The sequence below is a fragment of the Camelus bactrianus genome, chromosome 14, assembly GCF_048773025.1.
Source record: "Camelus bactrianus isolate YW-2024 breed Bactrian camel chromosome 14, ASM4877302v1, whole genome shotgun sequence".
In the NCBI taxonomy this organism is placed as follows: domain Eukaryota; kingdom Metazoa; phylum Chordata; class Mammalia; order Artiodactyla; family Camelidae; genus Camelus; species Camelus bactrianus.
In genome coordinates, this window is record NC_133552.1 from 15086216 (window position 1) to 15113249 (window position 27034).

Here is a 27034-nt window from a genome sequence, read left to right on the forward strand (position 1 = left end):
TGGTTGTGAGGAATGAAATAATATATATAAAAACACTACACAATACCAAGTTTATAATAAATGTTCATTTATTGTTTACTTACTGCATTCATTATTTATTTTTTCTCTGTCTTCTCTCTCTTTTTTCAAATGACATCTTAGAAGACTTTCCTTGGCTTTGTAATTGTACTTTTTACATCTTTGTTTTCTCATTTAAGACCTTCATTTTCAGTATTTTGCCAAACCACCTAGCATAACCTAATAACCCTTTCTTCTTCCAATCTGGGACAACATACACTGTCTCATCTTTGCTCATATCATCCTTTTATTTCTCTTCTGCCCTGATACCCTCTTATTTTGCCAAAATTCATCATGTAGTTCTTGTCTGCTCCTCCATTTTCCCTTCTGTGCCATCTTTTTAACCTCACCACCTGCTATATTGCCGACATTTATTCACCATAAAACCTTTTCCTTCTTGTATCTCTCTAACCTTTTAATATTAACAACCTCACTCTCTTTCTTTGATATTTATAGTTTCTTCTAAGTCCCTAACCTGACTCTTCTTGGTTTCTGCTCTCTATTACCTCTTCCCCCTTTGGTATTCTATTTAAAGGAATTTATGTTTCTCAGCTATATCCTAATTTAATAAATATAATTTCCTTTTAACAGATTTTTTCTACATCAGTCTTTAACCTTTTTTAATCTGTTCTGCACACCATGCACTCCAATTTTATTTTCTTTACTTTTCAGTGGCACTCTATACTTAGTATATCTATAGAATTAATTTCAAGTTCTGAAACCTGAGATTTGAGTCCTGCCCCCTCCACAACTCACACACTTAGATACCCTGCCTTCCAGTTGCATCCCATATTATATTTTTGCATATCTTCTTGGCTTCAGCTCTCTTGACCTCTTCCTAGTCGTCTGTACACATCATGATTATCCCACCCATGATACTTTTATTTGTATTTCTAGCTATCAGTGCCTTTTTTTCTTTATCATTCTTTGAAAAGCTAGTTCAGTTTTCACTTTCTTTGTGAGGTCTTCCATCACTATTCCAAATTGCAATGATCTCATTCTTTCAGCAAAATTATGAAGCCTTGTAATATCTCCAGTGTTTAAAGCAGATGGTGTGGTGGAATCAGAGCTTTAAGACCAGTCTAGAAGTTGTGGCAATGATTCAGATGAGATGGTGAGGGCCTCAGCTAGCACAGTGATATTAGGGTTGGTGCTATAAATATAATAAATATTTATGAGGTAAAATAGACATGACCTATTAATTAGATGTCTGTGGGAGAGGAAGGAGTCAAGGAAAATAAAGACTGACTGAATTTTGCAACTACTGATGGACATAAAGAAGTTGGTTTTTATTGACTGACTTTGAGACCCAGTGGTGGACTTTGAGACATTCAGGTGTAGATGTCCAACATGGGACATAGCAAAGTGAAACTCAAAGACAAGGTAAAGGATAATCTATGGGTCATAAATGTAAATGGTAGTTATGTGTCTAAAGATTTTTTATTGTTCTTTACAGTCCTTCATTACAGTTTGAAGCTGCTTGGGCATTAACTAATATAGCATCAGGAACTTCTGCACAGACTCAAGCTGTTGTACAGTCTAGTAAGTACATTAACTTCCTTACTCGTTGGGCCTTTTTTTTTTAAGGAAGGAAGTGGAGTTTTAGTGTAAAGTTTTATCTTACAACATTTTTAAGCTTGTGACTATTATAAGTTACTTTTGATAGTTGATATCTTTACCATAACTATCATTAATCTATCATTAAATAATTTTAATTGTGGTTACTAAAAAGTAAATAAGAGTTTTATCTTTTTGGGTAGAGATCATCTCCTAATAATTTAAAATTTTTTGTTTCTGGTACCTCCAAGGTGCTGAGTAGCTTAGGCCTTTTAGCTTGTAACATAAGTATTTTTAAAATTTTGCCTACCTTAAGACGGGCTATTAGTGTGTTGACCCAATCTGACAAAAGCTCTTTGAAAGATGTCACTAAGTAGTCTGAAGTGTGGGGCACTTAACAGACATTAGGTGGTACTCAAGATGATGCTAAGTAGTAAATGATATAGCAATAAGTTACATTGAATCAGGGAGTGAGAATACTGTTCTCTTCCTCTTTTGTTTTAGATATTTCAGTGATGTCAGGGAGAAGGTTTCCAGTTAGATATTGATTGTAACAAAAGTGGAACAGATTTCTAGACTAGGGCTTTCAGTAGAGATTAGTGGGTATAATTTAATAACAATTTTTTGTTTTCATTTAAAATTTTTTGGTTATTTTCTATATGTGGTAAGTGATACTGGGATTCTATTTACAGAAGTGATAAAATGAGTTAAAATGCAAATATGAGTCGATTGAAACCCTCATATATTGCTGATGAGAATGTAAAATATTGCAGCCTCTCTGAAAAACAGTCTATTGAAAGGTTAACCATAGAGTTATCATATGACCCAGCAGTTCCCCTACTATGTAGAACCAAGAGATATGAAAAACAGAAAGCCTTGTACAGAAATGTTTGCAGCAATGTTACTCATAATATTCCCCAAATAGGAATAACCCCAATATCCATTAGCTGATGAGTAGATAACAAAATGTAGTATACCATGGAATATGATTCAGCAATAAAAAAATGAAATTTTTAAAAATAAAAAGAATGAAATACTGATATGTGCTACAACATGGATGAACCTCAGAAACATTATGCTAAGTGAAACAATCTAAACAAAAAAAAACACATATTATACGATTTCATTTATATGAAAATGTCCAGAATAGGAAAATCTCGAGGACTGAAAGCAGAGTAAATGGTTGCCTAGGGCTGGGAGTGGGTAGTAGGACTGTTCTGGGTATGAGATTTCTTTTGGGGGTGATGGAAATGTTGTAAAATTAGATTGTGGTGATGACCACAGAGCTCTGTATAAATACTAAAAATCATTGAATTATACACTTAAACAGATAAATTATATTGCATGTAAATTATATTTCAATAAAGTGGTTAAAAAGTGAGTCAATTTTAATTTAAATGTTAAATAAATAATACAGGTAGTGCATAGATACAGCTAAAAATCCCAGAGGTAGTATACAATTGACTGAAATTTAAGAGAAAATGATCTAACTTATGCTTAGTTTCCTACTAGAATCAGTATGATACCAGTGTTTTAGAATTTGAGTTAACGTGTAAGTTATGTAAAGAGTAAGCATTATAATGATATATTATTGTGAAATATAAAGTAGGCCTGATACGAGAATAATCAGTTCTTTAATTAATCTCATATCTAGATTGGGATCACATTGACTAAAGTATTATATTCTAAGTTTACATGTAACATTCAGGGTAGAAACTTTAATACATTTTAGATAGAATTTCATGCTGCTGTTTTCTTTTAATAGCACAATAGCAACTTTTAGACACTGTCAGTAGGTCTGTTATTTGAGTATTACTAGAAGAAAATACTAAAATTTATTATTCTTAGGGTAAATGTATTTGCCACATTTATCATTTAATGAACTATATTGGGCAACTGTAGTGCTCCAGGCTCTGTATGTTTTATCAGTTTATTTAGGCTGAAATGTGTAAACTCATCAACACTTGCAGTATAAATCGTTTTTCTTTATCGTAGATGCCGTACCTCTTTTTCTGAGACTTCTCCATTCACCACATCAGAATGTTTGTGAACAAGCAGTATGGGCTTTGGGAAACATTATAGGTAAGTTGCATTTAGGTTTGAAAAGATTCCAATTAAGTATCTCAATTAACTTTTTTCCTACATTGGCATAGCCATTACACACTATGTTTCCTCTAATTTTAACATGGCTTGACTGTCTTTTTGCCTCATAAATACTAATGTAAGATGGTACCTTTTTGAAATGGATATGCAATTTGCTATCAGGATTGGTAGGTTAAATTTGTGTTCCCCAAATCAAAATCTGGAGAAACAGCAGCCCTTGATGCCCTTGACTAATGGTGAGGAAACATAGAACATCAGTGTCCCAACATGAGTCATTGCATACATTTCAGACTTTCTCATCCTGAATGTAATTTTTTTTTAAATACAATTTTCATTTCTGTAGGTGATGGTCCTCAATGTAGAGATTATGTCATATCACTGGGAGTTGTCAAACCTCTTCTGTCCTTCATCAATCCCTCCATTCCCATCACCTTCCTTCGGAACGTCACATGGGTCATTGTCAATCTCTGCAGGAATAAAGACCCCCCACCGCCTATGGAGACAGTTCAGGAGGTAAATGAAGAATTGCAAAGGCCAGATGGTATATTTTCCCTATGTTTATGCTTTAGATTTTCATGTACAGGGAATGAAATAATGCATATTCTGATTTCATTGCAGGTATGAGATTTTTTTAAGTAGCATATCATATTTAATTTTTGATTCCTGTGAAATGAAAGTTGAGACTATTGGGGCACCTAAAAGAATGTCAGTCCACACTAACTCTTATTTTTAAACGACTATGTTCATAAAAGGAAAACTGAAAAATACAAAAGAAAAAAATAAAATCTCGAAAGTTTTATTACTACCTTGCACTGTTGGTTTAGCACTAAAAAAATAAGGGACTGCTATAGATAAAAGTAGTGTACTTATATGCAAATATTCTTAAGTGATTTTGTGTTAAGTCCAATTGAAATTTCTCTTGATTCCTGACAAAATTCATGTTCTAAATATGTGGCATGCTTTGTGTTAAATCTGCTAATTAAAACAAAGTAAAATCTTGTCTGTTTATGCTTTGTAAACAGGTTTGAGTATTTTAAGTTTTTAAAAGTCCTGTGTAATCTTTAATCATTTAAACATTTCTGTGTAGAGAAATGTTGACTGTGAATCTTTAAGCTTTTTAATTGACATCTTTCACCATCTTCTGCCACCTCTTGCTCTTATGGAAAGGGTACTTAGTGATTCCCTCCCTTTCACCCTTCCTTCCTGATTTTAAAAAAGATCTGTAATGTCTTGAGTGCAGCAAACTTTATACTTTGTACTTGTCATAATTTTTTTTTTTACTAAATCTAAGGTCAAAAATTTTGATTTGACTCAAGTAATTTATTAATTAAAATCTTATTTTTTACTTTAAACAGGTAGGTGAGACAATGATGGCAGTTTTAAGAATAGCTTTTTAAAAATAGTTATGCTATATGCTTGTATCTCCATTCTTTCCAGTTAACATTGTATATCATAAACAAGATTATTGAAAACAAATGTTTTCCTTTAAGGTACATTAATCTCTGCTAGATTTATCTGGATATTTTAGACATCTGAAGTGTATTTTTGGTTTTTCAGATTGAACTTAATCAGATTTTCATTTTCCTAATACAAATTCAAACAAAATTAATGTTACTTTTCTTGCCCTGAAAATAGTATTTACTGCTTTTTAAAAAGTCAAAGTTAATCATTTTTACAAAGACATATTCATCAACTCTAGTGTTATTTGTTGTTTATCTTCTTTCCTCAGATTTTGCCAGCATTATGTGTCCTCATATACCATACAGACATAAACGTAAGTAAAACAGAAGCTTAGATTTGAGATTTTGCCCTTGATGGCACTGAACGGGTTATTTATTCTTATGCTTTTAATAATTGTCAACTTATATCTTATTAGCTTATCAAGCTTCCACAATATATATGTAGTTTTCAGAAATAGGATAAAGGTTAAATTTATTATCTTAAATCAGACAACAAAAATGTTAACTTAAGAGAAATCACATAGGTAGTTAATTTAGTCATTTGTATCATTAGTGTTTTTAAGTGTTAATATTTATAAAGTGGTAAAGCACCTAATTTTTAAAAAATCTTATTTGATTCTTACAATACATAGGCTATATATTACTGTCCCCATTTTAAAGAATAAGAAATTGAGCCTTAGGGAAAGATGAAGTGACTTACCCAAAGTTGTTGAGCTTGTAAGGGTCAAAGTTGGTATTTAAAACAGATCTTCTGATGACAGATCTTGTTTAATTTCTGTGAAACTACACTGCCTGCCATGCTACTGCCTTTTGAGATACAGTATTGAAGGATATCAGGTATAGTTTTAAATGCAAAGGCATTTTTGGATAATCTGTTCATTACATGGGATTTAGTTAAACATTTATTATATGTATTCTGGCAAACTTTGTTATTGGGCAATCTAAAAATTCTCCTAATGTAGCAAGCAACGCTAAATGTTATTCTTCTACAGAGTAAAACAGTGGATAAGTTTCCCTGAATTTAGAATTAATTCTGGTGTTATCTAGCATTGATTTGGCTTCTCATGTTCTAACTAAGATCTCTTTCTGATTTGTTGTATATTTGTGTTTTTATAATCCTATCTTTGTCTACACACATACATAATGTGTGTGTATGTGTGTCAGAATTATGTGTAATTTATCATTGGGATGAAGAAAATACATCATTGCTAACATTTCTAAAGAGGCAATATAGTTATATAAACTTTGAACCACACATTTCCCTAGTTAATTTTAGGCCTTAGGCTCTTAGAGAAGAATCTTTTAAAGGTAACTAAAGTAACTTTTTATTTGTGATGTGTTAGTCTAAACACTCATAGAAATTCAGTGAAATCTGTTTAGTTAATATACTGTTCTATTTCCAAAATGGATATAAAAGGGATTTATCAAAAGATATAAGATAATAAATATCTTAAAAGAAAGGAGGAAGAGGCAAATTATTTTTTAAAACGTATTTGTTGCTTTTGAATGCTAAAGTTAGTCCTAAGCTTTCTGACAGCTATAATTAAAGGGGAAATAAGCAAAATACCTGATTTTTCCATTAAGACTTTTCCCCTAGGACATTATGGAATTGATTATAGGTGAAATAAAAGCTCCTAGCATCTATTGGTCATATTTATTTGAAAACTAGAGGTATTAGAGTGACAAAGTACTATAGTAATAAGTATATCTGTCAGGTTTAATAAACACAGATTATTCCACATAAGCCAGAATTGTGCCAAGAATTGTAGGCTCAAAGGTGAAGAAGACATGGAGGCTCTGCCTTCTAAGACCTAAACATTAGAAGCAGATAAAAAGAGTGAAAGGAGGGAACTTTTGTCAATGACTTGGTGTGCTGAAATTGTTTCTATAATCTCTTTTATCTTACAATCTCCCTTATATGTTTTGTTGTCCTATTTTATAAGTAAGGAGATTGAAACTCAGTAAAGTAAAAGAACCTAAGTAAACTCATACAATGTATAAGAGCCATAGCTGAGAATTGTATGCTCTTTCATACCATGATCACATAAACAAACAATATGGTTTGCAAATAATCAAGAAAAGTAAAACAGGAAAATGACCAAAATGCTAGAATTATGAAAGCACATATTCTCTCTGGCAACCAGAATGCTTCACTAAAAAGGTAACATTTGAAATAATCATTATAAGGAGAAGGATGGTTGTGGAGTGGTGATAGAGGTGGCAGGGATGAGTATGTTCATAGCTGGCATTTATTAAGGGTTTAAAATATAGGATGAGCAGGATTTTGTCAGGTTAAAAAAGTCATTTCAAGTATATAAGGAAAGATACTAAGGACTCAAGAGAATACATGGAGGGTTGTGGAGAATATGGGTAGTTAATACCCCCAACACACTTGCTGGGGAGTTAAGCTGCAGGATTTTGAATCCTGTGTTAAGGAGTTTGGGCTTTATCTTTTAATCAGTGCAGAGTCATTGAAGATTTTTAAATAGAGGAGTGATATGCTTATGTGTGTTATAGTCAGATAACTTGGACGAGGTAAGGAAGGTCTGGAACGGGGAAAGTTTGAATGTAGGCTGGCCTATTATGCTATCATAGTAGGTTTAAGGAAGTTGATGAAGGCATGAACTTGAAGCAGTTAGGGGAGATAAAGTGAGTAGAACTTCAATAGGAAAGGATCAAGAAGAAGGAGAAATAAAAGTTACTTTGGTTTCTACTTTGGCAGTCTATATGGGTGAAAATGCCATGAACCATCACCAGAAGGAGTCAAACAAAAGGATGAGACTGGTCTAGGAAGATGATGAGGTTATTGTAGGACAGACAATTGATTCTGATTTACTTGCTGTTCATGCATAGTAATGTTTTTAAGAAAGAAAAGGCAATACAGATTTGAGATTTATCAGTATTTAAGGGATTCCTGAAAATATGGACATTGAGTAAGATTCATAAGAAGGGCTAAAAATTGAATTCTGTGGAATTCTCTGCATTTGAGCAGTGGCAGCAAGGGAAAAAGAACCAGCCAAGGACCAACTACTTTTTTAAGAAGAAAGAAGGAAGCATAACTTACGAAGCAAAGAGTAGGGAAAAAAATAAGGCAGAGATTTAGCAGGTTCTAGATCATACAGAGTCTTGTATACCACCTTAAGATCTTGTAGCTGTTAGGGAACCAAAGAATAATGATCTGATTTTGTATTATGGATTGATAGTTCATTCCACTGAGTGGAGTGTAGATTTTAGAGGAAAGTGGAGTTGAGAAGACAGATCAGTGGTAATTTTGCGGTATGGATGAGAGAAAATTAGGACCAGTACTAGAGCTTAGACATTAGGAATAAAAAGACTAGGGAAGACTAGAGAAATGTTTAGATGATAAATTTGCTGGTTTTGATGTGCGTGGTGCGAGAAAAGAGGAGATGGGAATAATACCTGGCTTTCTAACTTGGATCTTAGGGTAGGACACAACCAAAAACAGGAATAGCAGCAAGGAGAGATACAGAACAGCAGGAATGACTTCATTTATCAGACAGTGACTAGTGAGACTGATGGAGAAATGGGGTTGGAATCTGGAGAGAATTAGGTAGCTTACGGACTTTAATATGCCTTTGTGACATTAAAAGAAAAATTAAATATTGACCCCGAGTAGTAGAGAAAAAATCTGGACTGATTCAGGTCAATCTGTGTTCATTTGCTTTCTAGTTATTGTGCTGCTTAAAGTGCAGTTGTGGTGATTCCATAGCATTTGATTTACCTATCCTTTTTGAAGTTGTTCATCCATGGCTTAACATGCCCAGGCAGTGTTGAGTGTTACCCAACATTTGATACAAATCTACCTTATTTTGCTCCTGGTACAGATGAAATTAGTCAGTTGTAGCAGATTGGTTATGTGCTAAGACTTGATTGTTAGTGATACTCGGTGATAAATGTTTCGGGGTCCCCCAAACCACCCTCAAGTTCAGTAATTTGCCGGAAGGAATCACTGAAAAAGCTTTTACACCCATGCTTAACATTTAATACAGCAAAAGACACTGGGTATCCTACAAGTTAATTCAATTCTGACACTATCTACCTGAAGATAGTGTCAAATCCTACACTCAAGATCTGGTGCTCAGTCCCACATGAAAGCCCCTCCTTCCCCCTACCCACTGCCCCACTTCAAATGCCAGTCACAAGCCCAGGTTATCACCTCTTCTTCTGACCAACTAGCTATAGACTAGAGGTTTCCAAGATCCTTTCCTTGAGTTCAGTTAATTTGCTAGAGTAGTTCAGAGAACTCAGAGAAACAATTACATTTACCAGCTTTTTAAAGGATATGATAAAGGATACAGATGAAAGCCAGATGAAGAGATACATAGAGCAAGGGCTGGGAGGGTCCAAAACAAAGAAACTTTTATCCTCTTGAAGTTAGGGTGTTTCACCCTCCTGGTGTTGATATGTTCACCAGCCTGGAAGCTTGTCAACCCCCAACTGTTGGGATTTTATGGATGTTTTCAAATGTAGACATGACCAATTATTAACTCCACTTCTAGCCCCTCTTCCTTCTCCAGAGTTTGAAGGGCAGGGCTGCAAATTCCAAGGGTCTAATCATGGCTGCATCTTTCTGGTAACCAGTCTTCATCCAGGAGGCCATCCAGAGTTGCCTCATTAGAGCAAAAGATGATCTTAATGCTCTTATCACTTAGGAAATTACAAGGGTTTAGGAGCCCTGTGTCAGGGATAGGGTCAAAGACCAAATATTGGAGCAAGAAATGATCTTAGTGTTCTTATCACTTAGCAATTTGTAAGGGTTTTAGAGCCCTATGCTAGAAACTGGGGCAGAGACCACTATATTTCTTATTTCACAACATTAAAATCAACAAAGGCAAAAGGCACATAGGGCAGAGTTTAGGAGAAACCTGGTGCAAGTTTCCAGTTGTCTTCTCCCAGTAGATTGGTAAGGACAGTGCTTTATTCTCCCAGCAATCATGTATGGCGACATAAGTATTACCAACCAGAAAGCTCCTGAACTTTGGTGTCCAGGGTTTCTGTTGAGGGGTCAGTCACATAATCTTGGACAGCTTGCATGACTGATTTTTAACTGCTCGATCTCTATCCCCTCCCAGAAGTCAAATTGATAGAGTGTGGCTCAAGGCCCTAGTCAAACAAAAAGATATTTACCACGGAATCACATTGTTAGCATAAACTGTCTGTCTGGTCCAAGGTCTCAGGAATGCAGTGTTATCAGGCAGGATTATCCAAGGGCTCAGAGGTTATCTTGAAGGAGCTGATCAAGGGCCAATCCTTTCTTTGCAATGTGTAGGATCTGAGCACACCAAACATATAAAGATTAATTGTAAGTATATAGTAACTTGGTTCAGCTCTAGTTGTCTCTAAAGCATGTGTGAAGTTAACATTCCATAGACATTCCACAGACATCTATCTTCTAGGAAGTGTTATACATGTTAATTGCAGTTTTCAGTAGGGGTGCCTAACAGCACATTATTTGTTAGCGTATTTACTGGAGGTGATAAAAATCAGTAAAGCCCTTTGAGATGAGTATATTCTTGTTGGAAGACTTTGCGTTGCTAGAGATTTTCCTTTGATTTATGTGATGCCAGTTTTCAAGGAGTTTGTTAGTTCAAAACCTTGACCTGAGCTATCTGTCTTTTGCATATGTGTATGTGTCTCCTACTGTGTATTTAGAGATCAGCTTTCTACCATTCATCAATTGTCTGGAATATTTCTCAAGTAAAAAGTTTTAACACTTTGTAGCAGAGAAAAACAGACATGACTAGTGAAAAAGTAACTCAGGATTGCTGAAGACTTCATTGGCACATGATTAATCTGATTATTAGCTGGAAGGAAAGGAGTATACTTGGACTATTAGTGGCTATAAAAGCCACATAGTTTAGCATAAAATCCAGAAAAAGGGAAACCAAGGAAAAAGAATAGTAGAGGGGGAAGGTGTGACATAGGAGAATCAGCTTAGATGGGAAAAGGCAGCAAAAGGTAAAATTACAAACATCAGACATTGAGTAACTGTTAGCCTGATAATAGAGATGAGGAAAGCAAACTGATAAAAATAGAAGGAACTAGAATAGCCTGATAATCTTGTGCTGTGAATTTCAACATTTTAAAACTTTTTTAAAGTGACATTTTTCAGTGAAGGCCCAATATATTATAAAACAAAACTAAAAAGACTTTAAGAGTCTGTAATTTCAGGGGGCCTGAGGCCTACCTGTAGCTTACTTTCCTCCATCAGCCTTTCAGTTGTTCTCATGGAGATCCCACCAAAAACCATTAACTGATCTCAGCTTAGAAACCTTAAATATTTTATTTTTCTAGGCTCCTGTATATTAGTTAGGGGGAAAAAAAAAGATTCTCTGCTAGTAATTAGAGGCTATGTAATGGAAACAGTTACGTTTCATTTAGTGGCCTCCTAAAACCTCCCAGACCAAAGCAACCAGTATCATTCTGCACAGTATTCCATTTTGTGGACATGATTTATTCAAACACACTATTTTGGGTAGGCAGTTAGGCTGTTTCCTGAATTCTGAAAATACAATTAATGGAGCAGGAAGTAATCTTGTGTATTTTCATATTATTGGAGATATACTTCAGGGTGAATTCCTAGAAACAGGATTGCTAGGTCAGAGAGGGAGCATATTGTAGTTTTTTGTTATATACTGCCAAATTCCCTGCCATAGGGGCTGTGCCATTTTGCATTTCCAGCAGCAACATACAAAAGTGACTTTCTCCATAGCCTTGCCAATAGAATGTGTTGTCACATTCTTAATTTTTGCTAGTCTATGAGAAAATGTATCTCATTTGTAATATATGTTTTACCTTTCTGAGTGAAGTTGAACGTGATTTCATATGTTGAAGAGCCATTTTTATACCTTTGCAAATAGCCTGTTCATATCTATTGCTCATTTTTCTGTCAGAGTTTTGGTCTTTTTTTCCTTAGCTTCTAAGATCTCTTTATGTATTATGGATATTAACTCTTTATTTGTGATACATATTTAAAATGTTTTCCTAATTTGTCTTTTGGCTTTTCTTTGGGTTTGATGTATTGAGTTATAGGTTTTTGGTTTTGGTTTTGGGTTTTTTTTCTTTATGTTGAGGAAATATCCATAAAATTCTGTTTTGAGTGTTGATGTCAAGAATGGGTGTTGGAATTTTTTATTGTCTATGAAGATAATCATGTGATTTTTCTCCTTAAATCTATTAATATGACATACATTGATATTCCTAAAATTGAACTGTCCTTGCATTCCTTGAATAATCCCACTGATCATCATGTATTATTTTCTTGATGTGGTGTGGTATCACTAATAATTTATTTAGAATTTTTACATCACTATTCATGTAAGTGATACTGGTTTGCAATTTTATTCTCTATGCTATCTTTATTTGGTATTAATATTATATGTTTATTGCATTTTGAAAGTTTAAATATTAACATTATGCTTCATTTATTTTGTAAGCTCTGGAACAATTTATATAGCATGGAGTCTGTCTGATCTTTGAATATTTGGTAGTTTGCCCCTTGAAACCTTTTGGGTCTTGATACTTTGTGGGATTAGTTCCTTGATAATTTTCTGTTTTTGCTATGTAAATTGGCTTGTTTAAGCTGTCTCTACGGGGTCAGTTTTTTGTAAACTGTTGTTATAAGAAATTGTTCATTTCACCTAGGTTTTCAGCTTTGCTTGCATGTAAGTATGCAAAGTAGTCTCTGTGTGTTTGTTTTGTTTGTTTTTAATTTATTGTTTCAAGGGTCATTTTCTTCATCATTTCTTATTTTGTACATTTGTGTTCTCTGCACCACTTTCTCTAATTGTGTTAGCTAGGACTTCTTTCCATTTCAGTTTTTCAACGAACCAGGATTCCAATTTATTAATTAGATCTGTGATTTTTCTGTTCTTTACCTCATTACTTTCTACTTTTGTATTTATTGGGGTGTTTTTGTTTTGTTTTACTTTTTTTTGATTTGCTCTGTTCTTTTTCTAGTTTTTTATTTGGGATTTCTTTTCAGTCTTTTAAGTTCTATTGTATTCTGTTGTATACATCTTTAAGGCTATGAACTTGCCTTTGAATACTGCTTTGAATAAATCCTGTAGATTCTGATATATGATGTTTTTATTATAACTTTCTAGAAAATTTTTTGTATTTTCTTTTTCATCCAAGAGTTGTTTGATATAAGGCCCTTAAATTTCCATATGGAAAGCCTTTTGATATTTATTTTATTTTTATATAATATATTATTTATTATTTATTTATTATCTAATATTTTATTTATATTTATAAAATATTTTACATTGTATCTAATTTTATTGTCTTATAATAGTTTTATAATTTCTGCTTTATATGCTTGATATTTCTTTGGACCTAATAATATTTTTGTTCTCCATATACAAGTTACAAGTTACATTATCTACTATCGAGGTTTAAATTTCAGTGTATATTCATAAAATCTATGTCCTCATTTTTTGTCTACTTGACCTCTCATACTGACAGTAGTGTGTGAAAAAAATCTACATCAGTATATTTCTTTTTCTTGCACCTTTTTAGTTTCTCCTTTGTAGTGGTGTTTGCAGAGTTATTTGGTGAATAGATGTTTATAACAGTTATATATTCATTGTAAATTGTGAATTTTACAAAGTAGCTTTCTTTGTTCTTTGTAGTACTTTGTAGACTGAATTCTGCTGGTCTGCCAACAGGACAGAAGTCTCTGCTTTCTTATCATTTACTTGGTACACTTTTGCTTGTACCTTTATATTTAGCCTTTCTGAATGACTTTGTTTTAGGTGTGTCGCTTATATACAGCATAGAGTTGGGTTTTCTTTTGGGAGCCAGTTTGAAAATCTTTTTCTTATTATAGGTGAATTAAGCCCATTCATATTGTTCGGTACATTTGGTTTCAACTCTGTCCTATTATTTTATTATGATTTCTGTGTGTTTTATTTTCTACTTAGTGTTCTTTCTTTTCTTCTTTTAAAATTTCCATTGGTATTTGGGAAGGTTTATTTTTGTTCTAATGTTATTTTTATACTTAACCCTTTTATAATGCCCTTTGCTTTTTTACCATCTGGTTTGAGAGGTTTGATGGTATTCTTTGACTCCTATATTTACCCACACAGCAAGTGATGAGCTTATTCTATTTTCTCTCTTCTCTGACCTCATCTTCCCATTTTTGAGTCTAGGTTTGTGTCTTTTGCCTAGTTTGGAAAGTTTTCTGCAATCATCTCTTCAAATGTTTTTTCAGCTTCACCTCTCTTTCTGGGACCCTAATGATACAAATGTTAGATCTTTTGTTACCATCCCTATACATTCTTGCAATCACCTCCCCCCCCCCCACCGTTGGATGATTTGTACTGATCTATCTTTGAGTTTGTTGATTTTTCTTCCTCTCTCCATTCTACTACTGAGTCAGTCCTTCCAGTGAGTTTTAAATTTGGGGTACTGAGTTTTTTTGTTTTAAATTCCATTTGGTTCTTTTTTATGTCTCCTGTTTCTTTGCTGAGACCTCCAATATTTTATTTGTTTCAAATGTGTTCATAGTACCTTGCTGAAGTATTTTTATGACAGTTACTTTTAAATCCTTGTCAGATAATTCCAATATCTGCATCATTTCAGCATTGGCATCTGTTGACTGTCTTTTCCTTTTTCAGTTGTGATGTTCCTGATTCTTGGTATGAGTTATTTTTGGCTGTATCCTGCACATTTGGGGTATTATATTATGAAGCTCTGATTTCTGTTTAAATCTTATTACCTGTTACTGCGCGTGGGTAGTAGACAAGCCTTGCTCACACACACAGCATCTGCAAACACCCTCCAGGAGGGAGGCCTTCCTGCGGGTGTGGGATGGTCCATGGGTGCAGCTTTCAGGCATAGCTTCTGTCCTCCCATTTTGAAGTTGCAATATTTCTGTTTTTCCAGAACATGTAACATTTATAAATTATTCTTCTGCTTGTATCTTCACATTTGCACTAGTCTTTGATCTACAATGAAATATTTCCTCACTTATCTTTTAGTTGAATGAAGCTCATCCTCTAGTAAAGGTGTCAGCAGATTTTTCTGTAAAGGACAAACAGTAAATACTGTAGGATTTGGGGGCTGCATAGTCTCTGTCCCACAGCTGTGGAGTAGCTTTACTGGGATGTGTTACTTTAAGCTTTCGCCTCTCCTCTCCGCTCTGGTCTCACATAGACTTAGGGCAAGAGGTCCATACAAAAGCTAGAATTCAGTTTTTTATCTTCTTAAAATTTGAAATGTATAGTATTCTCATAGTCCTAGTGATGTGGAAGGTGTGGGCTATATGTGGTTTTATTTGCTCTTCTTATTCATCTATATGGTTTTTTGAAGGATGCATGAAGGGATTTGAATTCAGGTGGCTGCTGTTACTTTAGAGCAACAGAATGTCTTTAATTTGGATACTCTGCTAGGAAACATCTCTGGATTTCACATGAGATCAGACCTGTGGTTACATTCCTCAGTAAAGACACCAAGGAAAAATACACACAAGCTCTTTGACTTTGAATGAGTCAACAAACCTGAACTTGTTTTGGGGGTTTTTCTATTATTTGCAAAATTAGATGGGTGTAAGGCATGGTTTATACTACATGCTCTTCATTTGGGGACATTTTTCAAGGACTTTGCAAATAATTAACTTTTTTTCAAAGTTAAAATGCCAAATCATTTTTTTTAATCTGTTTAATAGTCTGAAAAATTAATTAAACATGCTAATAAACATGTCTGAAATCACCAGCATAGATAGATGATCTTTCTGGTCTCTTCTAGACTTGAAGCCGCATGAAATATTGGTCTGCTGATCTCATTCTATATATAAAGTGTTTCCTTGTGATTATTGGGTATACAATTTGTGGTAGGAGGGAGAATTACTTTCTGCCTGTTTTAAATTTATCTACTTAATATATAAATGTGGAAGTTGGGATTGAAGTTGTCCCAGACTTCTGGTCTCATTTTTGTGAAGAGTGACCTGACGTAGCCGTTGAGAAAGTTTTATCTAGTACTTAATAGATTTATCAGCCAAGCAAGCTAAAGCCACCAAGCTAAGGCATAAAATTTAATAATTTTTTATGTCACCATCCCATAAGTGTGTTACGTATTTTAAGCATTCAAACAAATACATAAAAAGTGTTCATTCTTTTTTACTTCCTGTAGATTCTTGTAGATACAGTTTGGGCGCTGTCCTATCTGACAGACGGAGGTAACGAGCAGATACAGATGGTTATTGATTCAGGGGTTGTGCCATTTCTTGTGCCCCTTCTGAGCCACCAAGAAGTGAAAGTTCAAGTAAGTATTTAGGCTTTTTTTTTATTTGTATAAAATTGTATTTGCTATAACCAGTTAACTTGTACAACCAGGCTGCAGTTCTGTCTATATGCACATATCTTCAATATTTCTTCTGCTGTTTTACTGAAGCTGATTTTGTGGATTTCCAAATCTTTATCTCATCCAGATTCCTTGCTGAGTTTCAGACTCATATAGCCAGTTGTTCTTGAATCCTTAGACATATCCTGTAAGAACTCCTGCAAGCACTCCATTCTCATTTCAACCAGACAGAAATGGAACATCTCATCTTCTCCCACACACTTGCTCCCCTTCCTGCGTCCCCTCTCAGTGGACAGCAGAGTCCAAGCCAGGAACCCTAACTCCTCCTTTTATTTCCCCTCCATTACAAACCCTGTCAGTCTTTATTATATAGCTTTCAAATCTGTTTTCTTCTCATATCTAGAGCCCCTGGTTTACTTCAAGATTCATTTTCTTTTCTCCAGATAATTGCAACAGTTTCCTAACTGCATTTCCTCCTCTCTCTCTAGGTTCTCCTAATTAGGGGTAGGTGGCTGATAAATCTGTTCATCCCACTTCTGCCAAAGTGACTTCTAGATAGAAATGTGTGCCCATTCCAGGCCTTTATTAAAATCTTTCTGTGGTACCAATTTAGTAACAGATAAAAATAGCTGTTAAAAATGGACCTTTACATTTTTTTACTTTAATTTCCCTTTATTTTTAAGTCTTTTTTCCCAATAATTTTCCACTCAATTTTTCCACAGTTCCAATTTTCACAAGACTGTTGATTAAAATTCAGAACTGCTTCTAAGTTCTGCAGAACGCTTTGTGTAAGAATGCAGTAAATGTTAATCATGCACCCCTTGCATTTTTACATTTTCTCAGGATTAGAGAAAAACATAGCATCAGTTTCATCATAAACAGATACATTTATGGAAAACATTTTATCCCCACCCCAGACAGCAGCACTCAGAGCGGTTGGCAACATAGTGACGGGTACCGACGAGCAGACCCAGGTTGTTCTCAACTGCGATGTCCTGTCACACTTCCCGAATCTCTTATCACACCCAAAAGAGAAGATAAATAAGGTAAGGCACATAACAGCCTCATCACTGCATTTCTTTCTTTTTGTATGTCTCATTTTTAACTGCCTCCTTGTTTCTATCGCTACTTGTTTGTGATTCTCTTCAAAATCACTGCAGTTAAGATGAGAATTATTTTGAATCGCCCCTGCAGTTACTTTGTTACAACTGCTTGCTGTAAGTGCTGCCATGATCATCACATATTAAAAATTATTTTTATATTAACTAGTGTTTTTATTTCAGTAGATTGAGCAGTTGCAACAATCAGTAAATTAGTAGCCACTGTGTGAGAGTGCATACAAAATTTTCCTTTGGATGACTGGTACCTGTTTTTTGGGAGGAGGGCTGCCATCTTTTATTAAAAAATGGAGAGATCATAATTTAATCTCCCTACAATATTAGGTTGGACATAATACAGTACCTAAATTAAAGGATCGTTAAAATTGCTTTTTAAAAAGATTTTTAAGCTTGAGATGTAAACTTACTGTTAAATATGTGCTTAAGTTCAGTCTTCATGTCAGGCTTATTTCACATTGCGTAATGTTTTCAAGATTCATCCATGTTGGAGCACATATCGGAACTTCATTCTTTTTTATGGCTGAATAAATATTACACTGTGCATATATACCACATTTTGTTCATTCATTCATTCATTGATGGACACTTGGACTGTTTCTCCCTTTTGGCTATTGTGAATAATGCTGCTATGAACTTTGGTGTACAAGTGTCTGAGTCTCTGCTTTCAATTCCTTTGGGTATATATCTATGAGTAAAACTTTTAGGTCATATGGTAATTCCATGTTAGCTTTTTGAGGAACTGCCAAACTCTTTTTCCATAGCAGCTACAGCATTTTACATTCCCACAAGCGATGTATGAGGGTTCCACTTCCTTGTTTTTGTTTTGTTTTTTATAGCTACCCTAGTGCTGTGAAGTGGTGTCTCATGGTTTCGATTTGCATTTAGTTTAATCTAGTTTCATCTACTGAAATACCGCCATCCCCCAAACCAGCAGAACTGATCATTTCTTCTGTGTCATAACTATATTTATATAATTGCTTGACTATAATTTGACAGTTGGATTCTTATAGAAAAGTATGCTGTCAGAAATCACATTTATAGGTACTTTTGTTCCAATGAAGGGAAAGAAGCCAGTGCCTTTTAGACTCTAGGCCAGTTATTTTTACTGTAGAAATTCCAATAACATAGGTGATTTTTACAGCTAAATGTATTCTGTAATTGGAAGCAGAGCAGAGAAGTGAGGAAGCTGGACAGAGTGGGTAGAGACAAGGTCTGGCCTGTGATCCGAGATGCTCTGTGAAAGTATCATGGGGCAAAGGAAAAGGGTTCATATGGATACCTGCTCGGCTTCGGCAAGTAGGTAGTTGGCTTCAGAAGTTTTTCACTTTGAGTATTTGTGCTGTTTGCTTCTTGGTTACATTATAGTTCCTTGGAGGTATAAGTTACCAAGTCATTTTTTCTTTTATCCTCAACATTTTAGTTTGAAAATTTTCAAACCTACAAGAAATATGCAAAAATAGTGTAGTGAATACCCATATACTCTATTAAACACCAATTCACCAGCCATTAACATCCTACCACAATGGGATGGCAAAATAAATTTACAATTTTGAGGAAGAGGACATACATTGACAATTTAAAATTGCAATAAACCTATTTGTTTGTGACATAAATCCTTTAAGGTTACAATAAAATTTGTTATATAGACCATCCTAGACTAGTTAGAAGCTTAATTTCTAAAAATATCTTGCAAGTAAATATTTTTACAATAAAGCAATTCACCTTTCAGAAGCAGTTTTAACAAAGTATTAAGAAATTCAGTCTTCTATTTATTTCTGTCGTCTGTCTTTTAGAGGGAACTCATGCACCAAGAATGTAAGCTCCATGAATAAAGATTTTTTTGTCTGTTTTGTTCACTGCCATATCATCATTGTCTAAAACAGTGCCTAGCCTGCAGTCCTAGGCATCTGTATTATTGAAGGGATCAGTGCTAGTTAATGGGCCCAGATATTAGGTATAGAAGTTTCATTATATGCTTAAAATGGGAGATTCTGTATAACCTGATTGCCTTTTAGATGCATTTCCCTTAATGCAACTGAGGTGATTTTGTTATTGTATATATAAAGTACAGTAAAATAAAAATATAAACACATTAAAGATATTCAAATAAAAGTGCCTTTTATTTTGTTCAATTCTAGGAAGCAGTGTGGTTCCTTTCTAACATTACAGCAGGCAACCAGCAACAAGTTCAAGCTGTAATAGATGCTGGATTAATCCCTATGATTATTCATCAACTTGCTAAGGTCAGTCATATTATGAGTTCATGTCTGCTAATACATTATAACTAAGACTTCTTGGACAAAAATATTCATTTTAACATTTGTTTTTTAACCTTCAGGGTGACTTTGGAACACAAAAAGAAGCTGCTTGGGCAATTAGTAACTTAACGATAAGTGGCAGAAAAGATCAAGTGAGTTTGGAAAAAAACTATTATAATTGTTCATATTGCAAAGTATATACTGCTGTTAGGTTTAGAAGTTGCTGATTGTTTTTAGGACCTGTACTTTTTTTTTTTTTTTTTTTTGAGGGGGGTTGGGGGAAGATAATTATATAAGTAAGAGTATTTCTTTTCTTTTGTTTTCTAGGTTGAATACCTTGTACAGCAAAATGTAATACCACCATTCTGTAATTTACTGTCAGTAAAAGATTCTCAAGTTGTTCAAGTGGTTCTAGATGGTCTGAAAAACATTCTGATAATGGCTGGTGACGAAGCAAGCACAGTAGCTGAAATAATAGAAGAATGTGGAGGTAAGAGGGTTGATGGAAGAAAAACAGTTGAGCACTGAAACTCTGAAACATTAGTTCCTTTAAAGACAGCTAATTAGAAAGAAAACTGTCTGGTTACATTGCTGTTAACATCATTAGAGGATGTTGCTAGCTGTACTAGTATTCCAAGAAGATTTTCCAGAAAATAACTGGTTGTGAAAGTCACTCCATAACTGTCCTAGAGATTCACATTGCTCTTTAGGAAGCACACACTCCTCTTTAAGTCACATTGCATGAGAGCAAATGAAAAGCTCTGAAAAACCACTGTCGTAAAGAAACTTAAAAGCTTTGTTTAATTCAGCATTTCTCAAACTCTTTGACAGTGAAACACTTTTTTTCATGTTATACCTATTATCACGTGATTCTGTGGCCCTCACTTTATGAAATCCGATTCCATGTTGCTAGAGAAGGTTAATGATTTCAGAGTCACCTAGATATTGTGTTTCAGTGTTATGATTGCTAGAACTGCATGCTAAAGTTACTACTAGAGCAGTTACTTTGAAATTTTAATGAGAAAGAACAGTGATTTGAAATACTAAATCGTTATTTTCTCTGGTAATGACATATGAAGCATATATTTTATAATTCTGTTTTTAGAGGTGCCTGTACGTACTAAACTGCCCAAACCTTAAATTAACTTATCCTAACACCATGTTTTATTTTTTATGTTCTGATGATTAATTTGTATGATTATACTACCCAGTTTATTTTTTTAAGAGAAAACAAATGAGATAACATCATAGAATATTCAGCCTGGAAATATTTTCTTAATAACAAGAGGAAAATAGAAACGTTAAGGGGTCTTGTCCATGGTCAGAGAAGAAATAGAAGCATGATTAAAATCCTGGACTTCGTACTACTATTAATTCTCTGTTCATTTCGTTTTTAAGATATTTTACTTTTGAAGATAATTTGAAATTAGCATTGTAGTCTGTTCAGGACAACTTAACCCAGAAAGTTTTAGCTACAGAATTGGTACTCTTCAACTTTTTATCAATATAGTTGCTTCTGTCTATGAGAGAAATACTTAATAACTAGGATACATATTTACTTAGATTTTATTATTTATAAAGCACTTTACATCCATTATCTTTGACACCTATTTTCCCATTTTTCTCATTTGTATATTACTGTATAAAAAAGTAAAGTATTTCAAAATAACCTAGCAAAAAAGACATTTCAAGGAAGAATGCTTATTGTTAAGGATTTAATAGACCTGTGCATCTGATACATAAAGTAAATATATTGGGAATATAAATAAAGGCATTCTGGGAGGGGGAGGATGTTGCTCAGTGGTTAGAGTACATGCTTAGCATGCATGAGGTCCTGGGTTCAGTCGCCAGTACCTCCATTAAAATAACTAAATAAATAAACCTAATTACCTTCCCCCCAAAACAAAAGCAAAAAACCCCACAAACAAGATAAATAAAATGCAAAGAAAGAAAGGCATCCTACAGTTACTGTTCTGAAAAAATATTTCCCAAGTTCTCAGTGGCTATAGGAGATAAACACCCTATTCATTTTTTAAAAAGAAATTACTTCAAAATTTAAAGTTTTGTCTTCTATTTATATCAATATTAAGTTTCTGAAATTTTATTTTAGTAGCTATATAAAAATAATAACATTTGGAAAACAAAGAGAAAGATAAAAATTACTATATGCAATAGTCTGGTTATTATTAAAGCAGCCTGGGGAAATTTGTGTTCTAGTTCTGTCACTAACTTGTCGCATAACCTAAAATAAATCCCCTTACGTCTCTGTGCCACAGCTTCCTCATCTGTCAAATGGAGTTTTTAGGTATTTTTTAAACTGCCTGCCTCAAGGGCCAGGGTGTACCTCAAGGGCCAGGGTGTACCTCAAGGACTTCTAAAGAGAAAGAAATCAGTGGGAGCTGCTCTCCAACCAGAGCAGCTCACGTTTTTATCTATTTTTTTAGACAAACTATCATCTTTGGAGGGTGGTGGGAGAGTGTTCTGAGTTCCTTAGTATTTTCCATGATTAAAATGAACATAGTTTTGATTAGTATGTGCATAATTATTTTGATTATTTTATTTTTACAGGTTTGGAGAAAATTGAAGTTTTACAGCAACACGAAAATGAAGATATATATAAATTAGCATTTGAAATCATAGATCAGTATTTCTCTGGTGATGATGTAAGTATATGTTTAAGTATGGTATGTCCGCATTTACATTAAAATCTATACATAAAGTAAGTTCACTAAGAATCTTCCTTTTATCATTAATGTGACTTAAGTTTATATTGTATTTCTGTCACCTTGTTGCTTCTATAATTTGTTAAATGGGAAGAAATAGTAATTGTAGAAATAGTATCTGTTCAAATAGGTGAAATAAATCTACAGATACAGGAACTTAAGAATGGGATAATTTTTATATGTTTATTCAGTTTTAAATTGTTAAATTTCTTAATATCATTATTATTGACTTACTTAAATATTTTTTGGTGATAAGAGCATTCATATAGAATTCTCTCCTAAGAAGTAAATCAATTCTGCTTACACTGTAATGTGTAGTATCTTAACATAATAAGGATTTTTCTCTTACTCCTTACAGATTGATGAAGATCCTAGCCTCATTCCTGAAGCAACACAAGGAGGTACTTACAATTTTGATCCAACAGCCAACCTTCAAACAAAAGAATTTAATTTTTAAGTTCCATTGAGTGCAGCATCTTTCCCACATTCAACATGAAGCACCACCAGATGGCTACCAAATGACAAGAACAACAGCTACAAAAGGCTCCAAAACGTACATGCCTCTTTGTTTCGATGCTTCTAAAGCAAGCCATGTCTCAGTCACTTTGCAGTTGCCAAAAGCCACTATCACATGGACTGTAAATGCATATGCATGATTTCCTAAACTGTTTTAGAATTCTCCTTAACAGTCTCGACTACCCCAATTTTCCCTGTTCCCTGGTGCCGCCCGCTGACAGCTGCAGTCTCCAGTTTAGAATATTCCATAGTGGTGGCATGTCAGCTGCCCACTTGATACTCCTTTGGAAAATGGTGCGCTGTGGATCAAGACACTTTGGTATGACGCATACACACGTTGGAAGACTTTAAAGAGGTGCAGTCTGATCTGAGCCTCCGTCATTGTCCTCCACAAACATTTTCATACTCTTTATGTGGAAGAATAGATTTTAAAGTACAAGCCAAATGATTTTCATTGGTGGAACTGACACACACACAAAAGTAACTTAAAAAAAGAAACTTGGTTATTGATTAAACAGATAAGTTAAAAAACAAAAACTGTACTTCATCTACCAGTAATTGATGTGTTTATTATCTGCCTCAGAAGCCAGGGTTGGAGGAAGAACTTTAGCTATGGATGGTAATGCTTTCGCCATTATACCTAATTTTGAGAACAGCAAGCCCTATTTGACCACTCACTTCAGCCTGTGTGTTCCTGCTGTTTTGAAGTAATCAAATGCTGTGCATGGTATTTTACCTGAGCTGCAACCTGTTACGGACTTGAACTTCTGTTTAAGTTGAAAGCAAGAGTCCTTGACTATAAAGAAATAAACAAATAAAAACAAAAAATACAAAGGTCTGAAGTACCCATTGGTGATATTAAAAAAGAAAATCTTGCTTTCAGCTTTCAGGAGTTAATATTTTTTGTTTTAAATTGATAATTGGATATGGTTGATTTATATTGGGTTTAAACTGTGGAGCTTTCATGTTTACTGTAATTTAGTCTTAAAATATTTTTTACTTAGTAACCAGTGCTTTTGATAATGTGGTTGGCAACATACCAGCAACTATTTAGAAGTGTCATAAAACTTCTTTCTTTGAGTATTGGAAAGTTCATCCAGATCCTACTCGAAAAGTATATTCATATAATAAAAGATTCAGACAAGGATCTGCGTAGAGGAATAATCTGCAGTTATTTAACATAAACCTGATTTGCAGTGATCTTTAAGTAATTCTGCAAAATCTGGTATTACTATGTAAAGTCATTGCTTTTGGAAAATTGTCTGACCCAGTTAGTTATTAATGAAAGAATATGGATTTGAAAATTTTTAAACTGAATAATTTGTGCTGTCACAGAAATGGTTTTGTTGCTGTTGTTTACTGGGTATAATTTCCCAATGCATTGATGTGAAGGGATAGAAAATCTAAACTAATTTAGTTATGCGGTGGGAGGGGGGTTGTATTTACTGTGATGAAGATGAGACAGATGCCATCAGAGCTTTGTGGATCAGCAGGGGTGTTTTCACTGATAAACAACACATAGCAGGTGTGCATTCATTACAAATATATGTATCTGCCAAGGTGGAGCCACTTTAAAGAGTGAGTTTTGTCTTGTATCTAAAGTGGATACAAGCGTATGTTTAAACTGCAAGATTTTTACTTGCTAGAGAATCTGTTTTAATATAGTGGTTTGGCCTCTGATTATTTATAGGTTTTATAAATTTTAGAATCAATTTCTCTTTAAGGTGGCTCAGATTTTTCAACTCTTGTGCACATAAAATTGAGTTGAAGTTCATTGTGCCTTTTTTTCTTTATCCAAATTTTGCGTTAAAGCTTCATATGGATAACTGCATCCTGTTCAGACACTGTAGTCTAAATTTTCAAGACTGTGTGGTGTTCACTAAAAGTAGGAATAACAAAGTCAAAGCTAATTAAGGTCACAAACTTCAGTGAAACCCTTAAAGTCCAAATCTTCTTGATATTGTGAATTGTACCCCTTCCAGTTTAGTTTCTTCTGGACTCTCCATACTTACTGACAGTTACCTTTTAAATTTTGCACACATTGAGATAAAATTGGGCCTCTTCTGTGCCGATTCCTATTTCCTCTTGTGTTTCAAGTGCAAACTAACATAAGTGAACATTAGCATCAAGTAGTGCAGACATATGTATGCATTTGCTTGATTCAATTTGTTGTGACCTTATCAGTTTGGAATTGGAATTGCACCATTTCGTAGATAAAGGAAACTAAGTATATTGCTGCACTTTTAAGTTTTCAAAACAGTGTTGAAAAATTGCATTGTTTTTATTTTTTTTAAACTCAGTTTAAAAAGACTAAAACGTTCTTTCAAAAGAGGCATCTAAATGTGTTCCTAATTTTGTATATGGGCTTAGGTTTTGTAACCAATAAAAAGCTGCTATCAAATACGACAAAACATTGAAGAACTTATTTCTTAAAGTATCTTAATTTGCTCATTTTGTTTTCTATGTGGTTAAATTTAAATTTGGAATTATTTTCCAAACATCGGCCACAATGGAGGTGAATCATAAATTATTCTTGCATTGTATTTTAATATCTCCTTTCCACCATAACAAACCAGGATGACCAATAACAATGCTAGATTTAAGAGTATCTTGTCACAAATAAGCACGAAAATCTGTGCTAATTTCCTAAACTGCCGTAACAAAGTACCACAAACCAGATGGCTTAAAACAATAGAAACTTCCTGTTAAACAGTTCTGGAGGCTAAAAGTCTGAAGTCAAGGTGATGGCTGGGACATGTTCTCTCTAGGGGAGGATCCTTGTCTCTTCCTGCTCGTGGTCGTTATCAGCATACCTTGGCATTCCTCAGCTTGTAGCTACATCACTCCAACCTCTGCCTTCATCATCACATGGTGTTCTCTCTACATATCTCAGGTTTAAATACCATAACTCAGAGAAAGGTCATTTGAAGAAGGTAGGGTAATTATGACTTTCATGAAGCAAAAATTCAAACTTTATTTAACTCCTGTCTAATCCTTGAAAACAAGAACTATAGAAGATAGTAATTGAAATAAACCTAACAATTTTAACCTGTTAGAAGTTCTGGATCTAAATGAAATCTTGAATTAATTAGAAGAACAAAGGAGCAGCTAAATTTTTAGTATACAAATATTTTTACATTTGTGTATTGCCACTTCAAATTATTTTTCAAAGAACTCGGTGTGTAAGTAAGTAAATTGTAGTACTGCTATATAATCTTGCCATAATTTTCCTTCAGACCAGTTGTCCTTTTCAGGAGATTAATTACTTAATTATTGCAAGTAAAAATTTGTGAATGTCAGTGGTCTTTCAGTGATAGTTATGAATTTTCTTAACCCTAGTTGAACCGAAGATTTTAATTAAATCTACTTGGAGATAGAAAATATAATTTCTGTATATTACACCATAAGTCTTAAGGCATATAGCTCTCTACAACCCACCAGTCATCTGTCGAAAGTTTAAGAGAATATTCTTCATATAAATGTTGTACTTTGTTAAATAACTAAAAAACTGGGTAGAATGATTCTCAGAAGCATTATGTATACCTGTATTCAGTTGACCCATAAACAACATGGGTTTGAACTACGTGGGTCCACTTATACAGGGAATTTTTTTCAATAGCAAACAACACAGTACTACATGAACCGAGGTTGACTGAATCTGTGGATGTGCAACAGCTGACCCGGAGGAACTGCTGTGTGCAGAGACTGCGTATGTGGAGGGCTGACTGAATTATAGGCAGAGTTTTGAATGTGCAGAGGGGTCAGTGCCCCACCCCTACGTTGTTCAAGGGTCAACTGTATGTAGATGGGCTCAGTACTCTAATCAAGAGAAAGTGTTTAGTAAAAGGGTTGTGGGGATGCAGCCTGTTCACATCCTTGGCCTCTTTATTTGCCTATGAAATTCCTCAACTAACTTT

General features: G+C 34.2%; 1 protein-coding gene across 1 annotated transcript in view; it reads left to right on the forward strand.

Annotated features, from left to right (window-relative positions):
* Positions 1-25528, forward strand: part of KPNA3 (karyopherin subunit alpha 3) — a 74263-nt gene extending 48735 nt beyond the window's left edge. Inside the window, exons 7-17 of the mRNA XM_074378141.1 lie at positions 1514-1599; positions 3610-3696; positions 4061-4230; positions 5447-5491; positions 16332-16463; positions 17420-17548; positions 19759-19863; positions 19959-20030; positions 20206-20368; positions 22447-22541; positions 22960-25528. Of these exons, the coding sequence (XP_074234242.1) occupies positions 1514-1599; positions 3610-3696; positions 4061-4230; positions 5447-5491; positions 16332-16463; positions 17420-17548; positions 19759-19863; positions 19959-20030; positions 20206-20368; positions 22447-22541; positions 22960-23058 (1183 nt within the window). The 3' untranslated portion in view covers positions 23059-25528. The remainder of the gene's footprint in view (positions 1-1513; positions 1600-3609; positions 3697-4060; positions 4231-5446; positions 5492-16331; positions 16464-17419; positions 17549-19758; positions 19864-19958; positions 20031-20205; positions 20369-22446; positions 22542-22959) is intronic.
* The last annotated feature ends 1506 nt before the right edge of the window (positions 25529-27034 follow it).